Source organism: Aedes albopictus, chromosome 1 (genome assembly GCF_035046485.1).
Source record: "Aedes albopictus strain Foshan chromosome 1, AalbF5, whole genome shotgun sequence".
Classification (NCBI taxonomy): domain Eukaryota; kingdom Metazoa; phylum Arthropoda; class Insecta; order Diptera; family Culicidae; genus Aedes; species Aedes albopictus.
This window is the reverse complement of record NC_085136.1, coordinates 141,889,587-141,910,834: the sequence shown is the minus strand read 5'-3', so window position 1 is coordinate 141,910,834 and position 21,248 is coordinate 141,889,587. Positions and strand designations below refer to the sequence as shown.

The following is a 21,248-nucleotide window of genomic DNA, read 5'->3' as shown; positions in this document are numbered from 1 at the left end:
CATGCATGCAGCACATCAAAAGCGGCTTTTTGACAATCTTATGAACGGTTAGCAAAAGATAATTGTCTCAGACTACCTGTAGTGTTGCAGAAACAGCTTTGGGTGCTTCGCCAAAATCAATTGCAAGGGTTAAATCAAATCGTGGCTTTTTTGATAGCTTGATGAACGTTGGGTTAGACCAAGGGTAAGACTAATAATATTAGTACCGTAAACCGGGGTCAAATTGATCTTCTTCTTCTTCTTCTTGGCGTAACGTCCTCACTGGGACAAAGCCTGCTTCTCAGCTTAGTGTTCTATGAGCACTTCCACAGTTATTAACTGAGAGCTTCCTCTGCCAATGACCATTTTGCATGTGTATATCGTGTGGCAGGCACGAAGATACTCTATGCCCAAGGAAGTCAAGGAAATTTCCTTTACGAAAAGATCCTGGACCGACCGGGAATCGAACCCGTCACCCTCAGCATGGTCATGCTGAATACCCGTGCGTTTACCGCCTCGGCTATATGGGCCCAGTGTCAAATTGATCTTCGGGTCGAAATTGATCAGACGTTTTTTCGCTAGATAAAGCATACTTTAAATAATTCTCTTGTCATTATCATATAGTATCAGCACAGACAAACAGACGTAACTCTTAGAGGAAATTCATCAAAAACTTTTGCCCGGTGTCATTTTTATGAGCACACTGCCACCTGTTGGTAGAACCGCGCGCAACTCTGTCGGCCATGATGAATTTCGATTTGACGTCTTACTGACACGCACACTACTACACAAATTGCCTGTAAATTTCGTTTGCATCATTCAGCAATGTGTACACTGGCAAACGTCAAAGGCGACCGAACACTAGCGCATCTGGTGGAACGATCGCGCAAATCAAATGAAATTTGAATTGATCGTTAAATGCATGTACCAAGCCGTTTTGAAGAGTGTTACGTCTGTTTGTCTGTGGTATCAGATTCCAACAGCACGATAAATGCAAAGAAACAATTTAGAGTTTGCTTAATCTATCGGAAAAACGTCTGATTAATTTCGACCCGACGATCAATTTGACCCCGGTTTACGGTAATAATTAAGAAATGGTCGAAATCCTCATACATATATGAAAGAGAATAAAAACTTGACAATAACCAAGCGATCTTATCAACTCACACCATTTCAGAGGTGTAAATATACAGGATAGATGGATCAATGTAGTATTGAAAAAATATAGGTTGATCGCATCACCACCGAAAAAAGTGTTCATTCCTCTTTTGCGTCTAAAGTTACAGCGCAAAATTTGGGTGAGGCTGGGTGCGCCCTAGTGCTTTACATTACGATCGAAATATAAATGGGACTTGCTCAGGTTGGCATGAATAATTTACCTCTTTTGCATTTTTCTCATAAGAAGATACAAATTTGCATGAATCGTGTAACCAAGAATTATTATTATTTATTTATCTTTATTAAAGAGATTTTCAGCCGGCGGCTGGTTCATCTCTGTGTAACCAAGAATAATAAAATATAAACTAAAGCGCACTTAAAAAAACTTTGTCGAAGATCTCAAGGTTATCCGTGGTTTGGATAAAGCTATATCCTAGCATGTAATTATGGTCTTGATATTGATCGACGTCCAGTGATAATGAAGGTGGTCAAGCAGTCAAATGTGAAATCTGATGTTTTCCTGCTCTCTATTGTCGTTGAACATAACGTCAGAATATGTGCCATCAACAAGTTTCCGTACGTACAGCTCCATAGGGACGTCTTCTGCAAAGTAATCTGTGTGGAAGCCCCCCTTGTCAAAGGAGGGAGTCGCAGGCCATGCTTAGAACCTTCACCGGTCCAAAAAAGTAGTTTCCGAATCCATAAGGGCCAGACAGACAGACAAAAAATTCATTGTATATTGATTTAATTTCCAGTTTTTTTTATCAGTGCAACAGTAAGTGATTAATTTTCAAGGCGAACAATCTTAATGATATTCTCTTACGGTTTTGTACAGTTCCATTTATGGAAACAGCAATGGACAGGTTTCTGCATCATTTGAAGTTTTACGAATCATCATTCGAGAATATGCTAGTACTTTATCACTGAATGCATTCCATTTGAGACCATCTGTTTCTGTTTTGTTCTTGTATACTCCATTGAGGTTACTGAAAAAATACAAATCAACACATTTTATTAAATTCACCCTATAAAACCATGCGTTCAACTTATCATACCTTAGATAACAATTCCAATACCACCATCCACTTTTATAGAATTTGGCGCAACTACTGGATTTTTCATCGCTATAATTGTCTTCTGTTGAAAATTGTCTGCCTTTATGATATTTTAATGAATCCCCGGCGGTTCCACTGTAACTTCCCAGCTTCTTCAATGCATATTTCTCACTTTCAGTCGCAATCTCAAATACGTCGTATCGTGCAAACTTGTAATTCCCGTCGAAATCTTTCAATTCTACAAGTAGCTGGTGATCGCCATCTTTAGTGAGACGATGGAGTTTCTCCAATCCAATCCAAAACTCTCCGTCAAGACTTCCGAATCCATTCTTGTATTGTCTCCAGTTCCAGTCAAAGTCAACTGATCCATCAAAGCGATGCTGCACAACAATCCATCCTCCGCCAAATACATTTTGCTCGCAATACACTTCAAATGATTCCTCGAAACCCATTGGATGTATTTTGTACTTTCCCGGTACATATGAAGGTACTTCGGCGCAAGACTTGAATCGTTCTAGATCCTCTAGCCTGCTATTTGATTTTTTTCTTGGTGGCATTGCAAGTATAGACTGCTTCCAAGTTTCATGATTTGCACAACTTAAGTGCTGTTCAAAAATATCCGACGAACGCTCCATCACGGTGGTCATATTGAAACCAACTACTTGCTCTAGCCTGGTCAACATTAGCATCATCTCCTTGTAGGTTTCCTTGGAACGTATGTGGTTGTTGTTAACCTTTTCGGTCTGTTCTTTCATCTCAAGCCACATATTCCAGAATTTGTCCTCGAGATATTGCAATTTTCCAAGCAGGATTTCATAACCAAAGCTTCCACTTGTATTGACGAGACAGTTGAAGCAATCACTGGGCACCTTTGTTGCCTCGTGGTAGCGAATCACACAAAACACACAGAAAATAGTAATAAATTTCATTATTATTCTGGAGCAATGAAGAATCACCTACGACGAGCTAGAGGACTAAACAACTACAACTGGTTGTGAGCCATTTTCTTTTATAGCAGGATTTGTATCATGACTGCAATCTCTTTATGGACTCTGCGGTTTCTACTGCGCCACAACTGCTTCCTGCCTCATCGTTATTGTTTAAATTCTGGGCTTTGGACAATATCTCTCAACCGGAATGAATCATGCTTATCAGCGCTTGAGTAATTCATTTGAACACTATCAAATAGTCACAAAGATTTCTTGTACCGCTGCGTTCACTCGATCGGATTGGGATTAGAATCCAGACTGCCTCAGTTTCGTCTTGCTGAGTAGCTTTACTTCATATCACTTAATTGTTTGGTAACCGCAGTGATAATGTTTCAGAAAATTTTGTCGTGACTGGAAGCTCTCACTGCGGTCTGCGGTTTGCTCTTTATCACAACTACTTACTGCCATGTTTTCCTGGTAGGGTCTGGGACCATTTAGGCAGGAGCACCTATTTTGGGCACTTGCTGTTTTAACTCAGTCAATTTCAAACCGATTGACTTGAATTTCTGCACATGGCTAGATACTGTGCGTATTTGATCGTGTCTCAAAAATCAAGTCAATCAGTTCAAAATTGACTGAGTTAAAACAGCAAGTGCCCAAAATAGGTGCTCCTGCCCAAATGGTCCCAGACCCTATTAAACCTTCTATCTAGGAAAGGATGAACAAAAAAAAAGCGGTGATTGTACTAACAATGGTATTGTACTGCATGAGTAGGTGGGAAACCCATTTATAGTGCAATCTAGTGTTGCGTGGTGTTATCAGACATATTTATCACATCCTACTTTTTGAATTCTATATAGTTCAGGCAAAAGTGTTCATATGGGCGAGGTGGTATAAAGCACAGACACTCAACAATGTGGCATTGAGAAAGCCTGGATTCGAATTCTGTCCCGAATATTTTTTCTAACAACAACTCTTCGTGGCTGCTAGTGTAAACTTTCAGTTCATAGATAAAAAGCAACACATAAATCACGTATGAAATGAATACCACAAAACTGGTAAAGTGTCATTAATAAATGTAAACTACGTAAAATTGTGGGGTGACGGGGATGTGTGTCTGGCAAAAGTTAACGTTCTACACAAATGTTTAAATTTTTGTATGGTCACAAGTCAACGAGGAAGGAGGAAAAGTCTGAGATGACCCAATTTTGGTCTACGTTATTTAACTCTTCCTGCGTAGCTGTGAAGCAAGTTTTTGTCCAGTTGGGAGGTAATGCTTGATATAAGAGCATACAATCGAGACAGGAAGCAGTTGTGGCGTGGTATAAACCGCAGAGCTCAGTGAAAGTCATGGCACAAATTGTGAAATAAAAGAGCATGGCTCACAAACGTTTACAGTTGTTTATTCCTCGAGCTCTTCGAAGACGATTCTTCATTGCTCCAGAATAATAATGAAATTTATAACTGTTATCTGTGTGTTTTGTGCGATCCGCTACCATGAGGCAGCAAAGGTATCCAGCGACTGCTCCTACTGTACCGCCAATACAATTGGCAGTATTGATTATGAAGTCCTGCTTGGAAAACTGGAAGATATCGAGGTCAAATTCTGGAATATGTGGCTTGAGATGAAAGAACAAACCGAAAAGGTTAACAACAACCATATACGTTCCAAGGATACACATAACCTCATTATGCGGCAGTTGACCCGGCTGGAACAAGTAGTTGGTCACAACATGACCACCGTCATGGAGCGTTCGTCTGAGATTTTGCAGCAGTCCCTAAAGTGTGCAAATCGTGAGAACTGGAAAAAGTCAGTACTCGCAATGCAACTTGGTGAAAGATCAAATCGCAGACTAGATGATTTGAAACCATTCAAGTCTTGCTCCGATGTTTCATCGTCTGCATCGGGAAGGTACAAAATACATCCAATGAGCTTCGAGGAACCATTTGAAGTGTATTGCGAACAGAAAGTATTTGGCGGAGGATGGATTGTTGTGCAGCATCGCTTTGATGGATCAGTTGACTTTTACCGGAACTGGACTGAATACAAAAATGGATTCGGAAGTCTTGACGGAGAATTTTGGATTGGGTTGGAGAAACTTCATCGTCTTACAAAAGGTGGAGACCAGCAACTACTTGTAGAGTTGAAAGAATTCAACGGAAACCATGTGTTTGCGCGATACGATGAGTTTGAGATTGGGACTGAAAGTGAGAAATATGCATTGAAGAAGCTGGGAAGTTACAGTGGAACCGCTGGAGATTCATTGCACTTTCACCAAGGCAAAAAATTTTCAACCAAAGATAACGATAACGATCTATCTCCTTCCAATTGCGCTGAAATATATACGGGTGCATGGTGGTACAACGCCTGTCTTCATAGGTATAACAACTCAAACTAATGTACTTTGATGGGATTTATTAAATAATATGTGTATATTTACAGTAACCTCAATGGATTATATAAGGCAAAAGATCATGGAAACGGTATGGGCTGGTATCATCTAAGCAGTTATAAGGATGGATTAGCATATTCCCGAATGATGATTCGTAAAGCTCCCAATAATATTGGGACCTGCCCGTGGATCCAGATGTGAATGCAGCAGTAAATAACCATGTCAGAGTACCCACGTCCAGATTTAATAAACAACCTGAATATGGGTACTCTGTTGCGGTTATAACAATGTTTATCCATCACATTCAACTCGGCAACATACCGCACTTCAAATTAATAGCTGCTAATTTCGTTGCTTATCATCGAAAAAATTATTGAATTGTAAATAAAAATGTTTATGTATGTAGATTTTCCAAGAGTTGGTATTCATTTATATTTTCAAGACAACCCAGCGAAATGAAATCAACATTTTATCATCAAAATTACTCAGATTTTATCGGAAGCTTTTAAAATGTCATGCAAATTTGTATTCCAATCGAAGCTTGAGACTAAACAATACTGCGAGGAGCAATGGTTCTAGATTCGTGTCTAGCCGGACAATGAGTTTTACACGCAAATTATTAGAGGGCTGTTTTTTAAACCGTTGTAAACCGCAAAATCTGCGTTAATCCATTTGAAATCCGCGCCGAGGCTACGCAATCCACATACTTACTTTCAGTCCTAGGCACCCACGGTAATGCAAAGGGCCGAATTGAAAGATCTCTATCCTGGGCGATTGTTAGCCATCGCCTTGACCTGTGGCCAGATCAAATTTTTGTCGGCTTGCTTGTTTTCGTTGTTAAAGCTGCGCCGCCATGAGCCTCTGGGTCTGCATCTGCTGAGATGTCTTGGTGGGTTCCAATCCAATCTAACGCTTGCTTGCGGATTTCGTTTCCGCCCCTGCGTAGAGTGTGCTCATATGATGTGATATGATATGATATGATATCATTCTACCATGAACGGGATAGAAAAGTAACAGCAGTGCAAAGGCGACCAGTTCGATATAGTAGAATTTGAAAAGAATACATTTAGGCGCTGTACAAAGTATAAGCAGTAAGTGCAGCTGCCAATTGGAATCGCTCACGTAGAGCCCTAGTGGACAAAAGAGCTGTAGATTAGGTTAAGTGGTTGAAAAATAAAAAGTTATGAAGGAATTCAAGTAGGAGTTCCCGATGAGAGCTAATGAAAAACCCCGCATGAGTTTTTTGGTGGAATCCAGGAAAGATCTCCTGGATCAATCCCAGAAAGAACCATCGGAGACATCTCAGAAGAAACTTCTTGAGAAATCCTAGATGGAACTCCTTAAGGAATTAGAGAAATCTCCCGGAAGGAATGGCAGGAGAAATCTCGGAATTTTCAAAGGAGGAATATCAGAAGAAACTCCTTGAAAAATCTCAGAAGACTCTTGAAGAAATCCTAAATGGAAGGATTGAACTCTGGAAACATGTGTGGAGGACCATATTGTCACGCTTCATATCATCTTGAAGCAAATTGATGAATTGCAAGTCTCTCTACCTGGTGTTCATTGATAACGAAAAAGCTTTAGACAGTTTCAATCACGAAAATGCAGTATGCGGCAGGAAAAACTGCGAAAGTGTTTTTCAACTTCCAGCCTCATTTTTATCCATTAACCAATTTATGTTTCAACGTTTCATGTTGTCTAACAGCCTAATTTTCTGAAAAGTTCTTCAAAAAAATTCCATTTTGGTCACCAATCTTTACAAGACGGCACCTGAAGCTGGTGACAATCAGAATGTTCAAACCACTAAAAAGTACGCGACCTGTGTAAATTTCAGTTTTTCTGCATATTTTTATAGTTTTGGTGCTTAACAGCATAAAAAAGGTAAAAAATGATACAGAGTATTTTTTTCTGGATATCCTAGGCCATCCAAAATGTTCTTGAGTTTAGATCGTAAGGTCTACGGCTGTAACGGTAACTTCTTTCATTATACAAAGCTACGATTTGTAATCTATTATGTCCAGTAAGTCTTTCGAAAGTTCAATAGATAGTTTCAGATCAGTCGGGATATCCTTGGGTCATCCAAATTATTCTGGAGTTTAGATCCTAATGTCTACGGGTGTAACGGTAACTCCATTCATAATAAAAAAAAACACGACTTGTAATATATAATCAATTACTGGACACCTCAAAGTTCAATAGACAGCATCAGATCTGTTGAGATGTTCAAGGACACCCAAACCGTTATTGAGATTACATTCCAAAGTATACGGGTGTACCGGTAACTTTTTTCAATGTACAAAGCTACGATTTGTAATCTATTATGTCCAGTAAATTTTATGACTGTTCAATTGGCTGATGTGGAATATTTCAAAACTATTTTGAACACTGACGAACAAATCTTTTTAGTCATTTTTCTTTCTATTCATGTTCAAAACGATTACATTTAATCACAGCACTGCATATTTGTAACATTTGTTATTTTTTTTCAATATTGAGTTAATACCGGGGATCATCTCCAAATCATCAGTACTTTCATCCACCAAAATAAACTTGACTAGTTTGTTCTTCAAAATGTGAAATAAATATCAAGTCGGTTTGTCTCATTATCGAATATTAACGAATGTAACCACATAACAGTCACACTAGGAACTCACATTAGCCTCATAGCGTACCGTCAATCATAATTTGATCTAATCATTTTTTCAACTATTCACCCAGTATAGAAGAAGAGCTGTAGAAGATTTCATTTAAAAAATGGCTTAATTTTAAATTTTTGTAATTTTTTTGAAATTTCGATCCTTTTCCATACTAATGCAAGTTGTAAACTTTGAGCTCAATTTTCTCCAATGCCTATTTTTGTCGAATGTGACTGTTATGCAGTTATGGGCAGAGCACCTATCAAATGAGAAGCGAATTCTTGTCAATTGTATACATTGTCGCTCGAATGAGTTGCTGGGCACGAAAAACCCTGCAAAATTCCGCCAGACTGAAAAAATATCGAATGACGGATCAAAGTCGTGTCAATTTTTGTCGAATGTTGGGCCACTGTTGGACCAACATCGTACAAGTATTGGGCCCATGTTTGGTGGCCAAAATAAAAATAGGTGAATTATAGGTTGATAGCTTTAAACCTACAACACCACATTTTTTGCTTCCTAGCTGGAGCTCAATTGAATGATGTGTACCTTGACGGAGACTGGAACTGATGTCAATTGAATGATCAGAGGCTATTTAGGACAAAATCTTTAAATGTTGTCTTGAAATAATTCGTTGAGTTCAGTTTTTAATATAAAATCAATAAGGAAATTATTGTGTTAAAAGTTATAAATCATGGTTTTTATTTACGCGGATTTTTGAATGAACGCGGTTTATTTTTACGCGGATTTTTTACGCGTTTTTTACGTGTTTTTTTTTACGCGGTATATATTCTCCGCGTAAAAAAAAACCTGACTGTATAATGGCTAGACAAAGTTTCGCGGGACAGCAAGTGTCCGAAAATATAAATTTTTCATGCCCACATTTTCTTTGAAAAATATGATATACGTGGTTTTGTCTGCTCTGTTTAAATTGAATAATGCCTTAAAAGTACCATCGGAGTTCCACAAGGTACGCATCCTGGTCCATTACTGTTGATTTTGTTCGTGACCGATGTTGCACGCTGTCCAAAGGGAAGTATTATGAAAATCGAATGTACCTCAAAGGTTATTCCATAGGATCGTAGGTTTGGGCCTCTAGTTTCAGAATCTGTGCGGTTTAAAATATTTCATCTTGGGTTTTACGATTTTTTTGATTTTTTCCTATTTTCTCATACAAATGGCGAAAAAAATCATTTTAAGGTTAATTTCATCCCATATAAAAATGTATGAAAAAAAACCCAAGATGGATTATTTTAAATCACACATATTCTGAATCTGGAGGTCCAAAAATACGGTTCCAGCGAATAAACTTTGAGGTACAATAACTTTTCATAATATTTCCCTTTGGACATAGCGTGTGTTGATTCATTTTATTTATTTTGTATTACATCATACTCAAGGATACAACTGAATCAACCACTGAAGGTTCTCGGTTCGTGGCTGTCAATATCTACGAGCAACGCTTGCCAGATCTCTTTCGACATATTGCCCGGCAATCTCACAACATGGCCTGCCTATCGTTTCCTTGTGCCTTTTGCCACATTCCGGATGCTAGGTCCGCCGTAGAATGCAGCGAGCTCATGATTCGTCCTTCGCTGCCCAACACCGTTCTCTTGCGTACTGCCGAAGATGGTCCTTGGCACCCTTGGTCAAGGACGTAGCCAGTTTTTCGGTCAGGGAGGGGCAAGCACCCTTAGTAAATATGTACCTACTAGCTTTTATAACTAATCGCAACACGATGAAATTGAATATAATAACATTATATTCTAAAAGCTTTATTTAACCCTTAACCCTGATGTATTTTGTACAATGCGTTAAAAAGCTCGCCTGATGTATACAAATCAACGTGGTGCTGGTAGCGGTGACCAATTTCTGGAAGATTAAGAATTTTTATTCACTCGTGCGTTATTTTGCTCTGATTTTTTTGTCAACAAAACATTCATCAGAAATTATAGCTGAACTCTTTTGGAAATTACGAACTCTTTTGAAAATCAACCTAGAATTTCCTGGTTTCTGTATGCGTCCATTTTAAATTATCTTCCAATACTATTCGCAGGAAATATTCTTCCAAAAAATTTTAAATTTTTGATTTCCAGAAGGAATCGCTGTAAGAATTTCAGAAAATAAACCTGTACGAATTCCTGGATAAATTATGGAAGGAATACCTAGTGAAATTTCTGAAGAGATCCTAGATAAATTTCTGGAGGATTCCTAGGCGGAATTCCTAGTAAAATTTCATAAATTTTTTTATTTCAAATTTCTAGAGGAAATCTTAGAGAAATTTGTGAAGGAATCCTTGGAGGAATGCCTGTAGAAACTTCTGAGCCAATTCCTGGCGTAATTCCTGGAGGAATTCTTGGATTAAACCCAGCAGGAATTCCTGGAGAGTTTCCTTGAGCAATTTTTTGGGTGAATTCTTGGAGCAATTCCTGAAAAAATCTCCAAAGGAATTCTGGGAGGAATTGCTGGAGAAATTTCTGAAAAAAAAATACCTTGAGAAATTTCAGGCGGATTTTCTAAAAGAACTCTTGGAGGAATTTCTGGAGGATTCCCTGGTGGAATCTTTGGGAATATCTCTCGAAAAATTCGTGGAGAAATCCCTGAAGTAATTCCTGGAGGAATGTTTGAAGGAATCCCTGAAAATTTCCTCAAAGTATTCCTGGAAAATTTCCTGGAAGAATCTCTGAAGACATCCCTAGAGGATTTCCAGGAGAAATTCCTAGACGAATTGCTGGCATCCCAAGAAACAGAATAAGCTGTACAACAGTTTCTTAAGCTAAAGTTTGTTTAAGAGTCGTTTATTCAACTTTTCAACAGCGAAAATGTTTGTTGGGATAATTCCTGAAGGATGCTAGGAGTATTCCGGAAGAAACTCCTGGGGTATTTCCTGGAGGTACTCCTGGAGACGTTCCTGGGGAAATTCCTAGATAACATCCCGGAGGAATAAATGGAGGAGTTCCTAGTGGTATTCCAGTGGAAATTTCTGGAGGAATCTCTAGAGGAATTCTTGAAAGAATTTCTAGAGGAACCTTCAGAAGAATTCTGAGAGATTTCTGTTTCTATTTCTGTTATTTTTCTATTTCTGAAAGAATCTCTTGAGAGATTCCTGGAGGAATTTCTAGCAGAATTGCTGGTGGAGCTCCTGGAGAAATTCTCGAAGGGATTCCTGAAGGAATCTCTGGGGGGGTTGTAGGTCATTTCCCAGAATCCCATTCCCCAGAATGCCGTTCCCAAGAATGCCATTCCCCAGAATCCCATTCCCCAGAATGGGACATTTCCCAGAAAGCTGTTCCCCAGAATGACCCATTCCCCAGAAAGCCATTCCCCAGAATCGTTTCTATTTTTATTTTTAAATTGGTTTCGGGACAAAATTTGAGTAATTCTGATACGGTAGGTTGAGCAGTACTAAGCTTGTAGTTGCACTAGTGTTTGGCTACATATACCATTACTTAATGGATTGGTGACTTGTAATAGTAGCTGCTGACTTCATCTGAGGTTATCCCTTCTTTTTGAAATTGGCTGTTCTTTCTAGTTGATTTGTTTGTGAGCTCTTTGGCGGCCAAACTGCTTAAATTTATATAAGAGATTGTTCCTTCTTATCATCAAAGGCTGTTCTTTCTACACTATTATCATACATGGTTAGAAGAAAAAAGATGACTGACTCTAGTTTTTTTTCGTACTCGGTGACACACTGTGCATAATACACTACCGCCATCTGTTGAGCGAGAAGCGCGAAAAACATTACTGTTTGCTGGATTCAGGTTAGTGAGTACCATTTTGACACTAACTCAAATCACATCCGAAAACCTTCACTAAGGCATTTGATAACTTGATTTACACAAAAGTATCATTTGAAGTACATAGAACTATTTTTACAAACCTATTCGTTTTATCGTACAATGGAATATGTCGTTCATCATTTCCTTCTAACCATCTTTGCTGTTATGTAGTATATTTGGCAGGCAATCGGCTTATTCTGTAAAAGACTCCTCCTTCTTTTTATAATATGCTGTTCTTTCAAACTAAGTTGGATAGATAACGAAGGCATACTTTCAATTTACATGAGCACAAACTGTAACAAGTAAAAACCTAATCTGCTCTAAACTGTAACTGTAGCGCAGAAGTTTGGCGAATATACAGATAAACTTTCCATCTATATGTTTTGCTTTTTCTAAAAAATTGCTGTTTTGTCTCGGAGAGGTCCAAACAACATATTTGCAGCCTAGTGTCCTTTGTCCTAATGAATTACCATCTTTTCTTTTTCATTTTTCATAACACTGGTATATAATTCAACTTCATGCAAAAATGTGGAACTCTACAAGTTAACGTACTGCTGAAACAGTCATTCCGAGGTGCGTCCAATAGAATGGCTGACTTTTTTCATCTGAAATTTGCCTTCTTTAATCAACAGGCTGTTCTTTTGGGATATTTTGGAATTGAGATTTTCTTTTATTGGATGTTATTCAAATTTGAATGATAAAATGACTGTCATTAGTTACAACTATTATAGAAATACAACCTTCTTTAAGTAAGGTTACCGCATTTTTGTTTTCAACTCAATATTCATTACATGAATTTTGAGATACAAAGTTATCTCATTCAACGATTTTTAATTTTCCTGGATGGAAGAGTGATTGACACCACGCTAAAGTGTTCTGGTCTTCCACTGGAGTTCGGCTAAATAGCCTTGAGCTTTAAAAACAAACAATTCACCAGAATTCCCATGGAGCTTCTGATTCTCATATTTTTCTGGGGAATGTCCCATTCTGGGGAATAATTTTCTGGGGAATGTCCCATTCTGGGGAATGGATTTCTGGGGATTGGGTCATTCTGGGGAATTCCATTCTGGGGAATGTCGTTCTGGGGAATGGGTTTCTGGGGAATGACATACAATCCTCTGGGGGTATCCTTGATGAAATTTGTGAAGAAATTCCTGGAGGAATCTCTGGAAGAATCCCTGGTGGAATAAGGAATTCCTGAACAAATCCTAAAGGAATTCTTGGAGAATATTCTTGATGAATTTCTGAAGAAATCCCTAGAGGATTTGCTGGAAGAATCTTTGCAGAAACTTCTGGAGGATTTCCTGTAGGAATCTTCAAAGAATTTCCTGAAGAGATTTTTCATGGAGAAATCTCTGGAGGAATCCTTTGAGCAATTCCTGATGGAATCTCGGAAGAAATTCCTGGAGAAATACCTAGAGGAATTCGATCACAAAATACGCGAACACGAGACGGAACACAACACTTATCGTTCTTACTAATTAAAAGGAACTTTAAAAATTACCTTTTTGGTCGACCGGTTTCGGGCTCGAAGTTGCCCATCTACGGGACGATGTCCGACTGATTATTTACACACAAACACATTTTCATACTGCGCACAGTATACGTCAGGGGGAGGTGGTTGTTATTGTTGTTTTATCCGTTCCGTCAAGTGGAAGAGCGGCGAGGTTATTGGAGGATCATCCTCATTCATTAGAGGACGATCAGATGTAGCAATGAACATTGATTCCCATGCGTTTAATTGGGAGGCTTTTCGGACGTTTTTTATTAGTTTCGCTTCTGGCCAATTGATGTTGTGGTTTTGGGCCGTGGAGTGCGCCGCTACACTAGAATCGTTAGCTCGTTCATTGTCCACTGCATTCTTATGCTCACGCAAACGAACTCTGAATTTTCGGCGGGTTTGGCCTATATATACCGCAGGACAGTCTTGGCATGGAATTTCGTATATACCGGATTTTTCCCCAGATGCTACTCTGTCCTTAAGGTTGCACAAGTGGTCCTTCAAAGTGTTTCCACTTTTGTATACCACGTGAAAACCGTGGCTTTTCAGGGCAGCTTGAACTGGGTTCGTCAATTTGGGGTAAAACGGAAGGCTTATCCTCTGGGCTTCTTCTTTCTCCGGACGAAGGGTTGTTGCATCCAGTCTGTGCTTTTTTCTTTGATGTTTACGAAGGATTTTGTCCACGAACTCCTTTCCATATCCGTTCACCACTGCAGCATTATGGATTTTATCCCTTTCCGCTACGAAATCGTCCTTTTCCATCGGAATACTGAAGAGGCGATGAACCATGGAATGGAAAGCTGCTTGTTTTTGAGCGCCATAATGGTTTGAATCAGACGTAATGTAGCGGTCCGTGGAAGTAGGTTTACGATAGATTCCGAACTTTAATTTGTTGTCCGCTGTTCTTGAGACCAACAGGTCTAAAAAGGGTAGTTGTCCGTTATTTTCCTTTTCTACCGTAAACTGGATTGTCGCATGCCGTGAATTGAGCAACTCCAACGTTTGCTGAAGATATCGCTCTTTAATAACAGCAAAAATGTCATCCACATAGCGTCTCCAGACTCGGGGAAATATTTTTTCTTTAGACAGATCCGCTTCCAGGTCGCTCATAAACACGGAAAGAATTCCTGAAGAAATTCCTGGAGAAATTCCTAGATAAAATCCTGGCGGAATACCTGGAGGAATTACCAGAGGTATTTCTTTGGGAATATCCGGAGGAATCTCTAAGAGAAATTCGCGGAAGGATTACTGGATGAATTTCTAGAGAAATTCTGGGAGATTTCTATTTCTTTTCTATAATTTTTCTATTTCTGAAAAAAATTCCTTGAGTAAATCCTGGAGGAATTCTTGGATAAATCCTCGAAGGAATCTCTGGAGAAATCTAGAAGAAGTTTGTAAAAAAGTCCCTGGGGGAATCCCTGAATAATTACTGATGGTATTCCTCCAAGAATATCCTGGAAGAATTTATGAAGAAATCCCCAAAGGATTTCCAGGAAGAATCCTTAGAGAAACTTTGGAGGATTTCCTGAAGGAATCTTCGGAGGATTTCCTGGAGGAATCCCTGAAACATTCCTGAGGGTATTCCTGGAGAATTTCCTGGAAGAATTTTTAAATAAATCTCCAGAAGAATTTCTGGAAAAACTCCTGGAGAAATTGTTGACATAATTTCTGAACAATGTCCAGGAGCAATTCCTGGATCAATTCCTAGAGAAATTGCTGCAGGAATTCCTGAAGAAATTCTTGGAGTAATTCCTGGGGAATTTCCTGGAATAGTTCTTGGAGTTATTCCTGGATAAAATCCTGGAGGAATTGCTGGACATTCTCCTTTGGGAATTGCTAGCAGAACCCTTGATGGAATCTCGGAAGGAATGCCTTCAACAATTTCTGGATGAATTTCTGGGGGAATCTATAGAGGTGCTCGGGGAGAAATTTCTGAAAAAATCTCCTGAGAAATTCTCGGAGGGATTGCAAGAGAAATCTCTGGAGGAATTCCTGGAGAAATCCTCGAACGAATTTCTGAAGAAATCCCTGGAAAATCCCTGAAAAAGGTTCTGGAGGAGTTTTTAGCGGAATTTCTAGAGAAATATTTGTAGCATTTCGTGGAGGGAAAACTGGAAGATTTCTTGGCGGAATTTCTGGAAAAATTTCAGAAGATATTCCTAGGAAAAAAAATCCTGGAAGAATTTCTGAAGGAATGTCAGAAGGATTTCCTGGAGTAACTCCCGGATGAATTGCTGACATAATTTATGATGGAGTTCCTTGATTAATTCCTGGAGGAATCTCTGAAAAATTCCTGAAGGTATTCCTGGAGAATATTCTAGAAGAATTTCTGAAGAAATCCCTAGAGGATTTCCTGGAAGAATCCTTGGAGAAACTTCTGCAGGATTCCTTGGAGGAATCATCAAAGAATTTCCGGAAGAGATTCCATAGAGAAATCTCTGGAGGAATCCCTTAAGCAATTCCTGATGGAATCTCGGGAGAAATTCCTAGAGAAATACCTAGAGGAATTGCTGACATAATTTCTGCAAGATGTCCAGGAGCAATTCCGAGAAGAATGCCTGGAGACATTTCAAGAGGGATTCCTTCGGGAATTTCTGGAGGAATCTGTAGAAGAATAACTGGATGAATTTCTAGAGGAATTCTGGGAAATTTCTATTTCTATTCTATTATTTTTCTATTTCTGAAAAAATCCCTTGAGAAAATCCTGGAGGAATTTCTAGCGGAATATCTGGAGCAATTCTTGGATAAAGCCTCGAAGGAATTCCTGAAGAAGTTTTTGGGGGAATCCTAGAAGAAATTTGTAAAGAAGTCCCTGGGGAAATCCCTTAAAAAATACTGATGGTATTCCTCCAGGAGTTTCTTGGAAGAATTTTTGATGAAATCCCTAGAGGATTTCCAGGAAGAATCTTTAGAGGAACTTCAGGGGGATTTCCTGGAAGAATCTTCGGAGGATTTCTTGTAGAAATCCCTGAAAAATTCCTGAGGGTATTCCTTGAGATTTTCCTGGAAGAATTTCTGAGAAAAATCCGCAGAAGATTTTCTGGAAAAAATCCTGGAGAAATTGTTGACAAGGAAAAAAGTGTAACACACGTAACGCCGCCCGTGCAAATCAAATGGAGCTGTCACTTTTCCTTGCGGAAAAATTGTCCGTGCTATTATTCCGTAAGGAAAAGTAACGTTTCTCCCCATACTGGATCAGTTGTCAAAATTACTTGCGGAAAAAGGTGGAATTTTACTTGAGCGCTCTACTTGGCAACAAGAAACTAGGCTTAAATCGTCAACATACCGGGGCATACGGATTGCTCAAGCGCAGAAAACCCAGGCGTGGTGGGTTAGCAGTGAACTCTGCTGGGCCTCTTCAAAAATTCCACACATCCGGAAGCAACTCTGTACAAGCAACATCGGACCGCTTCCAAAATGTCTCAACGCAGCTAGGAGTGCCTCGGGCACATCAGGAACGACGCCAGTAAGTTCCTTATTTTGGTATACTGAAAATATTTTCCTAAATGACGAGCTCGAAATTCATAACGCACTACATGAACTGTTTCAGTTTCCAAAAATAAGCTACTAGCTAATCACCACTTCGAAAGTTTACCACTTGCCTCCTACAACTCGTTAAAAGCAGTTCTAGAAATCAAACCTGTGAAAGAATTCTTCGTCCGCCAAATTCCCAGCAAGTTTGACTTTGGAGCGAAAGCATTCTCTTTGAATTATTAGCAATAAAACAAATGACTTGAATGGAGTAAATATTTGTCAACGAGATCGCTCATACGATTAATTAACACGAGGACTACTTCATTATGCCGAAAATCGAATCTCATAAAGAGCTCCACAAATTTCTTTATTTACCTTATCATTTCCATTATGCTCGTTATACTATTCTGAAAGCGGCAAAATACATAATTTCATTGAATATTTTTTATGAACTTCCTTAACAATGATTATGGTTTCATAGCGCAGTACTATGGATTCCTCAAATTGATCTTGGTTCGTTTCTACATGTTTCGTAATGAGCAATTATGAATTCTTAGGGAAAATTTATGACGAATTATCATAATGCATTTTTATGAATTTCTTATGTTTTTTGCCTGAGTATATGCACGCAGATAACATCCCAAGTAACCATGAAGCTCTAAATGCAGCTGTAATTCCACTTTTTAGCGATTTATATAGTAGGGTGGGGCGGGGCAAGATGGGTCGCGGGGCAAGATGGGTCAGTGCCATTTGCGGGCGCATTACTCATGTTTTGATAATGCTAATAATTTTGTTAGATGGCCAGCATGAATATACAAAACTTTGGGGCATTGATTGAAAAATTATTCACTCTCATTGTAAATAAAAAATAAAATGGTTTTTAGCATTTTTTCTTATACGATACATTCCATATAATCTCCATATAAACGGCCGCGGGGCAAGATGGGTCACCTTTCATTTTGAACGTATTTTTGGAGCATTCAAAAGTTATTTATTTTTTATTACAAGACTATCTCATAAATGACTTCAATCAAGCGGAATGAACGCTCAAAATTATAACATAAAATTATGATAATTTTTTAGTGAAAACATCGATTTTCAAGTCGCCTTAGGACCACTCAAATCGTAAAGTTTTTTATATTCCAAATTATTTTATAAAATGTTTACTAGTAGCTCTTGTTTACTCAGTATGGATATGGAGCATATATGAATGCGGAAAAAATCTTATATTTGGACGTTTTTCGTTGAGAAAATGTGAATTACTTAAAAGGTGACCCATCTTGCCCCGCACTTTTTCACGGCGCAAAATCGATCACTTTTTAAAACTGCTTGTTCAACATCATATTTTGTATTTAATGAACTTTTTATCGACTTTTAGCATAGCTAACTAGTGTATTAAAGAGTAGAGGATGAATCTAAACCAATACGATTTGTATTTACAAAGTTATGATGACCCATCCTTAGGTGACCCATCTTACCCCGCCCCACGCTATGTGATTTAAAGTTGTTCTGCCATATAGACACCATTAATGTAGTATTAAAGTCGAAAGTGGCGCTACTATTGTGGATATAAAGCTTTCCAAACAAGCTTTTCTTTAGCAACTGCTAAAGTGTATGTAATGCTTGTGCCGTATAGAAGTCTTTAATCAATCATCTGCCCATAACTGCATAACAGTCACATTCGACAAAAGTAGGCATTGGAGAAAATTGAGCTCAAAGTTTGCAACTTGCACTAGTATGAAAAAGGATCTAAATTTCAAAAATTTGGCATAAATTCAAAATTAATTACTTTGCAATGAAATCTTCTACAGCTCTTCTTGTATGCTGAGCGAATAGTTCAAAAAAATATTAGAGCAAAATATGATTGATTGTACGTTATGAGGCCAGTATGTATTCCCAGTGTGACTGTTATGCGGTTATATTCGTTAATATTTGTTAATGAGACAAAACGACTTGGTATTTTTTTCGCATTTTGTGGAACAAACTTGTAAAGTTCATTTGGATAGATGAAAATACTGATGATTTGGAGAAGAGCCCCGGTATTAACTCAATTTTGACAAAAACTGCAAATGTTACAAATATGCAGTTATGGGCAGCATAGCTAATGCAATGAAGTCTTACAAAATGTACATTTAAGGCATCAATGCCGTATAACAAAGCAGATATAATGTTAAATTTATATGATTGAAAAACTGAACATCGTCAGTGTAAAAATTAAAAAAAAAACTTCGACTAAAAATAGATTGCTACATTTGGACTCACTTTTTATTTTCTAACCATGCTTTTCTCCTACTGACCCAGCTTCATTGATACTTTGAGATATGGTGATTAGACAATTTTATCGTTTTCTAGTATTTTTCCTGTGTTGGGATTAGAGACGAACCAGCCAAGGGCTGAAAGTCTCTCTAATAAAGACAAATCAATCAATCAATGTGTTGGGATTCGAACCTAGAATGCTGACCATGATAAACGCCGGATGCGCTGACCGAGTGTACCACGGATGCTACGTGTTTCAGCCACGTCAAACACATAATAATAATCAGTGTAAATTTAGCTCATGCCACTCGCCGTCCTCGCCTTTGCGCTTTCTGCAGCTGTCAAATGTTTTGCTGAAACGTTTTCATTCCATCTGCGCCTACGGACTGCTTTGTTGTGTTTATTTGTGAGAATCGGATTCGATCAGCAAATCCACAAAAGTAAGTTCTCCAGCACATTTTACGAAATCAATAATATATAAACCATAAATTTATTCACAGAAATGCCGCCGAAAGCTAAATACCCCAAGAAAAAGGCCACGGCTCCAACAAAACAAGAGAAGCTTTCTTCTGACGAAGTTAAAAACAAAGCCGCTGCTGGGCGCCGGAAGACCGGTGGCTCCGAGCCGAAAAAGCATCTCCATCCTCTCAAACCACGGAATGCTGAGGGCAATGTTGGTGTCCAGTCAAATGCGGCTAAACTATTTGCTGCAATTGTAGCAAAACAGTGCACTGTCGTCAAGACTGCCGTCGAAAGTAAGGAAACCAGAGAATACGATTCCGGATCGGAGCACTCTACGATCACTTCAGACCCTGCTCCAAACCAACTGAATGAGTGCAAAGCCATGCTCCTCAAACCGGAACCTGCGGATGATCCAACGGACATTCTCTCATCCGTAAGCAGCAGCAACAGCTTGAGTGTGAACATTCAATTTGCCGACATTATGAAGAAGCTGGAAAGTATCGAGAACAACGTGCAAGAAATGGGGAAGCATCAGGCGAAGTGTTTGATTCTTGGTGCCCAAGCAAATGCGAACATTGACTACCTTTTGTTCGAGAAGGCAAAGCAGCCAACAGTGAATGTAGCAGGTAAACCGCAGGAGTCGCTACTAGTCCCGGTTAACAGTTTGACCGACTTGGAGAATGCTGAAAAGCGATGTGAGGACGACAGTTACGTCGAAAGTGTTAATCGTGAAATGGGACAAATGCATGGCAAAAATCGATTTAAAACCCGATGCGGGACTGTCTGTCTCCAGATAATTGATCACTTTGTCGATCTCAGCTTCTTCCGTCAGTGTTCGTGGACCGGGATTAGCAAAACTTTTGACGAGAATCAAAAACTGGTGAAGAAAATTGCTTTCTCGAAGTACGAAAAGTTCATCAATCTGTTTTACAGAGTTATCTGTAATGCAGATGAGGACTCCACCAAGGAAGAATGCAATAAGTTCTTCAAACAGTGTCTGAGGAATTCTAAGTAACGTGTTGGTGAGCAGATGCTAAGATTGCCGGCTGCCAGAAATAGGACAAAAAGGATTCCCGTTGATTCAAACGACTACGCCGAAGATGAAGATGACACCGAAGATAGACAGGCAGAAGGATCTAACATCGAGTACATCGAGGAAATCGTCGAACACGATCATGATCCAAACAGACATGTTGATGATTCAAACGACATGATTGTTGATGAGATCGTTTTTACTGCAGATATTTGAAACGTTTTATTTTGTTCTTCAAAATACAGAAAAAAAACATTGTTTCACAAGGAAACGCGTGATATGAATTGTCTGAAGTTGAATTCTTGAAAATAAATAAACGAAGAAGAAAAACTAGTTTAACAAATTCATTGAAAGTGTAAGAAATACAATGCAATCGTGACCATAGGGAAAGATTACCGTTTTCGCACTGCAGGTCGAGAGAGAAGTGTTTGAGATATCTTGCGGTCCATATAAACATATCTGGGCTTTCAGACAAATAATTTTATAAGAGGGGGGGGGGGGGGGGGGTTCAAGCTGGTTATTGTTTCCGAACTATTTGGATTATGTGAAGTTTCTCCTTAGGAAATGTTCATAAATTACGTCACAAAAAATAA

The 21,248-nt window shown here is 38.8% G+C and overlaps 3 protein-coding genes across 4 annotated transcripts; 2 read left to right on the top strand and 1 right to left on the bottom strand.

Moving 5' to 3' along the window:
- Window positions 1-544: 544 nt before the first annotated feature.
- LOC109400921 (microfibril-associated glycoprotein 4-like) lies at window positions 545-3,562 on the bottom strand. 2 transcript variants are annotated; one of them, XM_062845510.1, is made up of 3 exons: window positions 2,193-3,562; window positions 1,961-2,123; window positions 545-1,805 (listed from the first exon to the last, which is right to left on the bottom strand). In XM_062845510.1, the coding sequence occupies exons 1-2, from the start codon at window positions 3,119-3,121 to the stop codon at window positions 1,979-1,981; spliced, it is 1,074 nt and encodes a 357-aa protein (XP_062701494.1). In that variant the 5' UTR covers window positions 3,122-3,562; the 3' UTR covers window positions 545-1,805; window positions 1,961-1,978. The 2 variants fall into 2 exon arrangements, with proteins under 2 accessions (XP_062701494.1, XP_019553236.3); XM_019697691.3 differs by lacking the exon at window positions 545-1,805 and having other exon boundaries at window positions 1,863-2,123; window positions 2,193-3,556.
- A 338-nt stretch (window positions 3,563-3,900) lies between these two features.
- LOC109400889 (fibrinogen-like protein A) lies at window positions 3,901-5,919 on the top strand. The gene is made up of 2 exons (XM_029861657.2): window positions 3,901-5,501; window positions 5,565-5,919. Exons 1-2 carry the CDS (start codon window positions 4,573-4,575, stop codon window positions 5,713-5,715), a joined length of 1,080 nt encoding a protein of 359 aa, XP_029717517.2. The 5' UTR covers window positions 3,901-4,572; the 3' UTR covers window positions 5,716-5,919.
- A 12,525-nt stretch (window positions 5,920-18,444) lies between these two features.
- LOC134285197 (uncharacterized) lies at window positions 18,445-20,895 on the top strand. Its single transcript, XM_062845508.1, has 2 exons — window positions 18,445-19,600; window positions 19,661-20,895. Exons 1-2 carry the CDS (start codon window positions 19,462-19,464, stop codon window positions 20,635-20,637), a joined length of 1,116 nt encoding a protein of 371 aa, XP_062701492.1. The 5' UTR covers window positions 18,445-19,461; the 3' UTR covers window positions 20,638-20,895.
- The last annotated feature ends 353 nt before the right edge of the window (window positions 20,896-21,248 follow it).